The sequence below is a fragment of the Scleropages formosus genome, chromosome 1 (assembly GCF_900964775.1).
Source record: "Scleropages formosus chromosome 1, fSclFor1.1, whole genome shotgun sequence".
NCBI lineage: Eukaryota > Metazoa > Chordata > Actinopteri > Osteoglossiformes > Osteoglossidae > Scleropages > Scleropages formosus.
This window is the reverse complement of record NC_041806.1, coordinates 6,237,050-6,246,306: the sequence shown is the minus strand read 5'-3', so window position 1 is coordinate 6,246,306 and position 9,257 is coordinate 6,237,050. Positions and strand designations below refer to the sequence as shown.

The 9,257-nt window shown below is 42.2% G+C and overlaps 1 protein-coding gene across 1 annotated transcript in view; it reads right to left on the bottom strand.

The window, feature by feature from the left end:
• Nucleotides 1-2,588: 2,588 nt before the first annotated feature.
• LOC108925525 (stabilin-1-like) overlaps nucleotides 2,589-9,257 on the bottom strand; it is a 30,653-nt gene continuing 23,984 nt past the window's right edge. Inside the window, exons 54-68 of the mRNA XM_018737541.2 lie at nucleotides 9,176-9,232; nucleotides 8,905-9,079; nucleotides 8,196-8,345; nucleotides 7,106-7,210; nucleotides 6,900-7,007; nucleotides 6,621-6,814; nucleotides 6,392-6,536; nucleotides 6,058-6,191; nucleotides 5,676-5,841; nucleotides 5,465-5,571; nucleotides 5,209-5,325; nucleotides 4,973-5,110; nucleotides 4,745-4,858; nucleotides 3,801-3,965; nucleotides 2,589-3,397 (exon numbers count right to left, since the gene is read on the bottom strand). Coding sequence (XP_018593057.2) covers nucleotides 3,263-3,397; nucleotides 3,801-3,965; nucleotides 4,745-4,858; nucleotides 4,973-5,110; nucleotides 5,209-5,325; nucleotides 5,465-5,571; nucleotides 5,676-5,841; nucleotides 6,058-6,191; nucleotides 6,392-6,536; nucleotides 6,621-6,814; nucleotides 6,900-7,007; nucleotides 7,106-7,210; nucleotides 8,196-8,345; nucleotides 8,905-9,079; nucleotides 9,176-9,232 — 2,010 coding nt within the window. The 3' untranslated portion in view covers nucleotides 2,589-3,262. The remainder of the gene's footprint in view (nucleotides 3,398-3,800; nucleotides 3,966-4,744; nucleotides 4,859-4,972; nucleotides 5,111-5,208; nucleotides 5,326-5,464; nucleotides 5,572-5,675; nucleotides 5,842-6,057; nucleotides 6,192-6,391; nucleotides 6,537-6,620; nucleotides 6,815-6,899; nucleotides 7,008-7,105; nucleotides 7,211-8,195; nucleotides 8,346-8,904; nucleotides 9,080-9,175; nucleotides 9,233-9,257) is intronic.

Here is a 9,257-nt window from a genome sequence, read left to right as displayed (position 1 = left end):
TTGTGGAATAAAAATTTGTAGTAAAACGCTGCCTATTTAACGTTTTTTTGTCAGAGGGAAAATACTTTTTGTTGTGGAAAGGACCACGATCTTGTCGACCCTGGTAGAAAAGCCCAGAATATATTACTCAGACTTGGGTTTTCTGTACTTGGCTCAAGCCAGCCATTTGTTACTCCTTTATACTTAAAAATATCGATGTCATAAACTTTTGACCAGATTCTACTAAAAAGAATATTAAAAGTTGAATATATTGTAATTAATAATCATAAGAAATGTTTAAAGTGGACTTAATACACATTTTAAATATATTCTTATAACTTCATGCCTATGTAATGACATTTTACACTTTTAGATATAGAGAACTGACATCCCTTGATTTTTCTGCTGTTAAGGTAACCTCATGTTACCATTTGCTCCCTGTAATAGTTGAAAACTTTTTTTTTAAATTTTTTTTTAAAAAAAAACAAATATCATACAAATATATACATTATTGGCTGCATCTAAGTCTGCTAAATAGGTTTTTCATTTTACCACAGGAATAAGCTCATGGTCTCAAATTTCATTTCTGATGAAATAATCCAGTTCATACTTGCCTAAAAGAAGTCCCAGGATACCTTACTGGCCCCAGGGGATACCAAGCCCGTCTTCCCTGATCTGGGCTTCAAGTCTCCTCTTTTCCACTCTTTTCTCTAATTGGCCTGAAGGGACAAGGTCCTCCCCACTGCTGATCTCAGGGTTACTCTGTTGGTGTACTGGGACGTTGTGAATCTTTAAAATGAGCGACAGTTTTGTTGTAAACATCAAGATAGAATGGATAGACCATACCCAAAGTGCCATTTAAAAAAGACTCATCCAGAAGGAGAATTATCTGCAATTTAGCCTTTTGTCAAAAAACGCTTGGTATCCAAGTTACTTTGGCTCATAAAATGATAAAGAAAACATTCTTCAGTGTTCCAGGATCTCCAAATTAGGCCTTGTGTTATCCTGCTTTCGTGTACGATTAACTTTTTTTTTTCTTGGTGAAATGTATTACTTGAGGAGCTGAGAAGTTTTCATAGAACTGATGGTTAGGAAAATTTATAAGACAGATGTGCTTGGACTTAGGAAACATTCCCTTACTTGATCTTGGTGATGGATGGATGGATGGATAGATAGATAGATAGATAGATAGATATTGTGAATACTAGTGTTGACAATTACAGTATGTATTCTTTCATTATGTCCTCTCAGTTCTGAAGACAAAACCCAGGATCATTTTAATGTGTGTAAGTCTGGAACTATACCAGAATTTACCTACCACAATATCGCAGCAAAGCCTTGGATTCTGCAAATATTATGGTGTAATGATCCCTACATACAGCTGCAAACATCGGGGATAGTAGATAGGTCCCGCAGTGCTTCCACTCAGTGTCCCCCATAGCCCAGTGGGAGAGGCAAGTACCAGCTGACCGTCTGCGTATCCCCGGCACACGTACACCCCGCATACGGGATATACAAATATGTCTTTTGTTCAGGAACTCTTTCGTATGTATTTTTATATTGATGGATGACCGAGTGCAGTTCGAAACGCACAAGCACAACATCCCCATTGTAATGCCTTTGTGTGTGTTGCGTGTATGTGACTGTGCACTCCTATGACTATTTCAATACTGGAGTGTAGTGCTGGAGGCCTGACATGTAGAAGAGCACAATGTTCAGACAAGAGTCCAAAATAAGGTTTTCCCAGCAGAATTCAGAGCTCTCCTTGATGCTGGCTCTTCACATGACTCTCCCAGCTGGCATAACTTAGAATAAAATTCTGAATGAATGCTTTTTCCATGATGCAGTTTCAGCTGTACTTTCAAAAGTGGACATTTTGCACCTTTCTGCATCCAGCTGCTCAGTAGGTCATGAATAACACACCCTCATCTACTTGCCTTAGCAGAGCACTGCAAATACATTGAAAAGCACATAAACATCAATTAGTTTAGATTAAAATCCTGCACAGACAACACATCTGAAAAGAACAAAATATTAAGGTTTTAGATTTTAAAATCATGTCCACTGGGAAGACTTCACTTCTTCCAGCTGGTCTTACTGGGGTGTATCCCTGTGTGGATTCCCAGCCAATTCTGTTCTTAATTAGCATGGTGAATAATTAACATGATCCCCAACCTTATTAATGTGTCCCTGGTTGAATTCCGGTCCCTTTTAGATTGTTTTTATGACCTTCCTGCAGTGAGAAGCACCTGGTCTGCTTGGGTTGTATTAGGAAGATGGTCCTTGGTCTCCAAAGGCATATGAAGATCATGCTAGTCTGTCTTTTCCTTGTGAAAAATCTTTCAAGCTCAATTTCTACATTAATGAAATTATTCTTTTTATTATTATTATGACTTATTTTGAACATTTTTTTTTCCTCTAGCATTTATATGTTCAATTGTTTCTGTTACACATAAGAACAAATGCTAGCAGCACAAAGGACCTGCAGAATCTGTCTCCTCTTTGTCAGAAATAGTGGTAATTCATTCTCATCAGTACAGCATAAATTTATCAATTTGGCTGACACAACCTGAGTAGGCTTCTACTCAACGTGAAAAATACAATGACCTTTCACTTGACCCGTTTAATGAAGACAGTAGCTATTCAAACCCTGCTGTTATGGATCATTTCTTGCAAGCTGTTATTTACCTACATGACAGCAATGTGCCAATTCTCTCTCTGAGTGATTAATCTGTGCTTTTTTTCACCCTGATGGAAATTAGTTAATCTTCATTCCCTGCATTTTGCTTTATTTCTAGTGTGTAATGTACGTCTGTTGTGGTAGTGATCGATGTAGCTGATTTTATACTCATCTGAAATATCACATTGAGTTTGATAACAGTGGCATGAGTGAAGCTAAAATCAAGATCATTATAAATCATTAATAGGCATGAGGCTATGTAGTTCTTTTAAAGTTATGGTCAATGTGCAGCATTGATCCATTATTCATTTTTATTCCTTCCATCCACTTATGTTCAAAGTTTTCTAGTTTTAGATAGCAAAACATTTTGTTCTCCTAGTGCAAAAATCCCTTCCGAATCAACAGTCATATAATGTCATTATGAAATAGTTTCATTTCGGCATTAATTAATCAGTGTAATTTATCTATGAATTAGCATTGGTACATGTCAATAAAAATCCTGTTGCCAACATTTGCAATGAAAAAAGAGAACAAAACAAGTACAGAACCGTGACAGAGCAGATGGGAACAGATGGTATGGCAAAACAGAGGTGAAAAAATTCTTTAATAAAAATCGTGATTCTCACTGACATCGAAGGGTTCCATGCCAGTGCTGTGACCACTGTATAGGGGGTTAGGGATGGATACCAAGGTAGGACTGCACTCTCCACCTGGTTTGCTGTCCTCATCTTCATTGTCCTGGTCAAGGAGCAACCAGACCACATGTTTATTAAATTGCGTACAGAGACGAACACCTAGCTAAATGGCAAACACGCACAATTTGTACAATTGATGGAGGGCCAGCGCTGTATAACTGGCTGTTATGCTAGTTCGTTGCAGTGGTCCCTCTCAGGTTATTTTTAAAAATATATCTATCCATGAATTTCGTACTTATACAAATGTTTTTCTTCAGATATTTCTTCACATCCCATTTAGGGAAGAAGTTCAGAATAGCAGTTTTTGTAATACTCCTGAGTAATAAACAAACCAAGCCATACTAACCGTTGGGAGCACTAAAACTGTGTTATGCAGCCAAATAAACCTTAACACATGAACATGTCAAAACAGTGGAGAACTGGGAGCATTTTTTTTTTTTTTTTACCCTGAAGTAATGAAAGCGGAAAGGGTCATTCTTGTGTTTGACAATGTAGAACACCAGGCCGGCGACCAAGGCAGCAACCAGAACTAAGACGAGTACAGAGGTGAGTGCAGTCATATGGGAGTGGGCATTTGCTGGCCGGGAGTCTGGTCTAACATGGGGCCGCACCTGTAGCAGAGGAATAAGCCGTCTTTGAGCAACGAGTCCTATAACTGAAATGTCGCAGGTCAGACTCTTACACTCATAAATATTTTCATCAGTCAAAATATACAGGTGGTCCTTGAGTCATGATAGTTCGAGTTATGATTTTTTTGACTTTACGATGGTGAGCTAACAATAGACATTCAGAAGAAACTGTGTTTTAAATTTTGATTTTGATTTTTTCCTGGGCAAGCAATATGAGGAGGGACACTGTCATGATGCTGGGCAGCGGCAGCAATCTGCATCTCTCAGTCTGTCACTCAGAGGTGTGTATAAGTTTATTAAATGCATTTTTGACTTACGATACTTCCGACTTATGATGGGTTTCGTCGGACGTAACCCCATCGTAAATCAGGGACCACCTGTACAGCAGTTTCGAAACATTTGTTCTTTCGATACTTTTTAATTTTTCTGTTTTGTTCTTCCTGTATCAGATGTGCACATTTCACCCTGTGCTCTCAAAGGATGTGTGCTCATTTAAGAAGCTCCCCATGGAGCCAATCTACTACAAGAACTGGAGCAGGTATGCATCTCTTAATGCTGACAAAGGAGTTCCTTGAAGTGCTCATAGGAAAATTTGCACAAGAGCAATAAAGGTAGAATCTTTCTGGAGAAGATAAGAGTCTCTTGCTGTCAATATCTTACTTTATAAATGCTGCTCAGCACTTATGGAAGATGGCACATAACTGAATCCAGTAGCATATGAGGAAAAGATGTGGAGGCAACTAAAAACTTTCAGTACTCACTGGAGGGGGCGGGGCTTTCAAAGGCCCCTCAATGACGTGGATGATTCCATTGATGGCTGGGATGTCCCAGTCCACAATCAACCGCTTGTTCACCAGTTTAGACGGGTTAGATACCTGTACAAAGTTAGCGATTCATACATATCTGCTCCATTGTCCAAGTAGACAGTGCGTACATACAAGCACAGTGAAACAAAGTCCTGAAAGCAAAGGCAAAGTAGGAACACTTACAGAGGGTGAAGAAGACACCATTACGGACAGGTTGTAACCAAGTCGGGAAGGGATGATACTGTTGTGTTCCAGACTGTTGTAGAAGTGAATGTTGTTGTTGGTGGAAATGTGATACTCCATGTCCCTCCCTGACCATGTCTAAAAAAAGTTGACACTGTCATTCCAAGGACTTTGCCAACCACATTTATTGCAAAATATGTTGATGTCGGATAACCTTGACGCCCAACATCCGTCACCTCATTTGGATAAAATCCCGAATTCTGCGGCACAAACAGCGTTACAGATGTTGAAGGTGTTGAGAGAATGGCCATGAGGTCTTTTCCCTTTGCAGAACTGGAATAGTTCAACAGGATCTACGGAAATGGGAATGTGATCAAGCATGCGCAGCAACTCATTTCCCAAAAACTGACAATGCTTTAAACCAGGAATATAACTACAAATATAATACAAATCAACATTTATGCATCCGGAACGTAACAGGAGCAAACTCACCGAGTAGAACGTAGAGAAATTAGCATTTGTGGCCACAATGCTTGCTAAGTCCCCGTTGCAGAAGTACCCATCACCCACGTATCCTGGGCCGCACTCACAGGACACATCTAAAAAAGACAGCATGGTAAATTGAGCTTTTACTGTCATTGTAGAGCTGATGCTATCAACTATATGCATCAGAAATCTGCCTCCCGCCCACAATCCACTGTACCTTTCACACGGTAGCAGTATGCGTCATATGTGCTGTTGGTGCGCACGGGGCTCCTGTACAATACAATGCCCACGTGGTTATCGCCACATTTTGCCGAAGGGTATATGATGGGGTAGCCAACTTTGCCCCCATCTAGCCATCCGGCCACACACAGATGCATGCCAAGCTGGAAGTAACAATCAGATCCTTCACTTGAACAGCAGGTACTGTGTGCACGCACAAGGCTCAGTGAAGCTCACCCAAAATAGTTGAGGATTCTATCAGGCCAAGTTTCCTAAGCCTCTTATATATAGAGATATGATTAGCAGTAATGACTTTGGCTCATTAAAAAAAGATAATTAGAGATATCAGAAGTGCTTTTTTAAAATATGCTTGAAGATACCTGTTGGGCGTCAGACAGCTGGGATAAATTGGCCAGTTTTGCCTGCTCTGCTTCACAGGAAGCTATGGCATCTGTATAGTTTAGCTTGTACTTCCCAGCAGGTGACCTCAGGTGGTACACTCCAGCAGTGTTCTCTGTGCCATAGACAAGGTACAGCGATAGGTAATACTGAAGATGATCTGATGCCTAGAAAACGTCATCTTACCTGCTACTCACAGTCAACACACCTGCGGGAGAGACTGTTTCTGCGACAACTTCAAAAACTTTTCTCCTTTCTCACTGAGAAGCTTATAATTCATATTAACCACGTGGGCCGGGGATTAGATTCCCTTACCGTGAAAGTGCAAGTCCTTGCAGATTGCCTTCGGATCACACCCCCCATTGTCTTCCAGACAGCGGTCTACAGGGGGGACCACCTTCTCTAGGCACTGTATTCCATTTCCCACATACCCTGGGAGGCACTCACACTGTCTTTCATTCTGACAAAAGCAAAGAAAGAGTGTTTTTCCTGTCTCCTTGGATACCTTTACAAAACATACAGTAAAAATGAAAGACCGACTTACCGGACCAGTAAAAGTGCATTTAGCAAAATCACTACAGCCGCCGTTTGGCTCCTGGACACATCGATTGATTGCAGAACACGAGACCCCGTCACCTGTGTATCCCGGCAGGCACGTGCAAGTGATGTTGACACCCACCTGGGTGCAGTTTGCATGGGTGTGGCAGCCCCCATTGTATTCACTGCATAAATCCGGTGCTGTCACCGAGAAAAAGGAGAAAACCGAAACAAGCTGAAGGCCTCTGGAATCTATGTCTGATGGCCAAAAACAAGCATAACATACCGGTGCAGTTTCTGCCATCCCCTTCATACAATAATTCACACTGACAAGTATTCCCAGGCTGGCACACTGCATTGGGATGACATTCTGGACTGCAGATGGGTTTTTCAGCTGTCGAGAGGAGAGCAGCATTAACCGCAAAAACTTCCATATTATCTTCTCTTTCATGAAATGTGCAGTGCTGTGCTGTAGAGGAACAGTTGGCTTACCCAATTTGAGCTGGCACTGGTCCCCGGTCCAGCCTTCCTGACAGAAGCAGCTCCCATCTCCCTCCAGTCCGCCGTCACACTTTCCATGGGCTGTGCACGCACATGCTGCAGTCACGAAAAGACAGCACACTTTCTAATGGCAGTCGTAAGATTGTACATAGTCCCATATTAGCAATTTATATGGCGAGAATATTGGAAGCGGTGTAGGGCTGATGGACTTGAGCGTTTGGCTAGGAAGTGGTGATGCTGTCTCCATGTAGTAGAAATGTCACAAACATATAGAATCCCACAATGGTTTAAACTGCTCGAAACGTGAAGAAGACACAACCTAAACAGACATAATATAGAGGTCAAAAACCACATTAAACAGAGGCTTCTAGGTAGTATTTCAGGCTGAAGCAAAGGACTATGAGGAGAGTAGAGTTCTTTAAAAAAACATTGTATATGGAAATATGATGCTGGTAGTGTAGTGGTTAGAGTTACTGCCTTTGGACCCAAAGGTTGCAGATCTGGCTGTAGTACCCTTGAGCAAGGTACTTACTTTAAATTGCTCCATTAACATTATCCAGCTGTATAAATGGGTAAATAATTGTAGGTAGACTAACATAGTACGTCGCTTTGGAGAAAGGCGTCAGCTGAATGAATAAATGTAAATGGAAACACACACACATTTTCAGAACCGCATGTCCCATACGGGGTCACGGAGCCTACCCGGCAACACAGGGCGTAGGGCCAGAGGGGGAGGGGACACACCCAGGACGGGACGCCAGTCCGTTGCAAGGCACCCCAAGCGGGACTTGAACCGCAGACCCACCGGAGAGCAGGACTGTGGCCCAACCCACTGCGCCACCGTACCCCCCTCGTAAATGGAAACACCAAACACGTAATTCTGGAGGTAACAAGCTATTAGTGGCTAAGAGGTAGCTCAGCTAAACAGAAGCTCAAGGGAAAAATGTGTAGGACCTCGGCATGAAGGTTCGGGATATCTGAAACAAAACACCGCGGAGAAGATGGTCACCGTGTTCGAAGCCCTCTAAGCAGCCAGACACCATGAATTGGGCAGGAAGCCAGCCTTCTCAGAACCGCATACCTGTACAGTTTGGGCCGTAGTGGTTGGTTGCACACAGCTCGCATGCAGTACCCGTGAATCCACCGTGGCACATGCAGTTCCCTGTACCACGCTTTCCATCGTCACATGTTCCTTGGTTGCTGCAGGGAGCCTCCAAACCCCCTGGGCACACTGAAATGCAACACAGAAGCAAAGCTTGTCTTTCCCTGAGCCCAGGGTACTCTGTTCCCAGCATTCCACTCCTAAAACGCAATCTGCATGCTGTTGTCAATGTGGTTGTTATTTGACTATGATATTCCGTTTATTCAAAGTGCTTTCCAAAACCACTTAATTACATTAAGAGAAATAGACCCCCTTTCGGCTGAATAGTGATACCACAGTGTTCTGGAAACATGTCCATTCCAATGACACACTCCAGTGAATGTGACGAAAGTCTGAATTCCTGTTGACCCTTGTGTTTGCTGGCTTTCACACCAACACGTCTCTATGGCTTCATTTGTGTTATAACTATCTCATTATTTTTACTATCTGTATTTCTCTGTTCTTGCTATAAATACCGTGCAGCTATGAAGTTGCACTAAATTAAGTTGAGAGCAGCAGCATTTCACATGGTCAGTATTAACCCTTTCATCAAGGGAAGAGGTTGGAGCAAAAAAAAAAAAAACCCATGCATGTACATGGCCTGTCAATCTGACCCCTCTGCAGTGAATAAATGTCCGCCATCCCCTACCTTGGCAGTTTTGTCCATAGTGATTTTTGCAGCACTGGGGCACCCAGTCTGACTTTCCACACTCCTTCTCACAGCCATACATATTGGGAAAGTTATAATTGTAGAGGTCGTAGAAACGTCGTCGGTAGTAGGGAACACTGGGGTAGCGGTTATACCTACAGGGCTTTGTATTACCCTGGAAATACAGGAATCCCAACCTGAGCATTCATGGCTACACTTGAGAATGGCACACATTTTTTAGCGGCAGTAGCAGCAGGAAGAGGGAACTCACGAGGTATGAAAATCCATATGGACAGGACGGTGTAAATGCACAGCTTCCACACCTACCCTGAGAGCAATCAAATTAAACACAT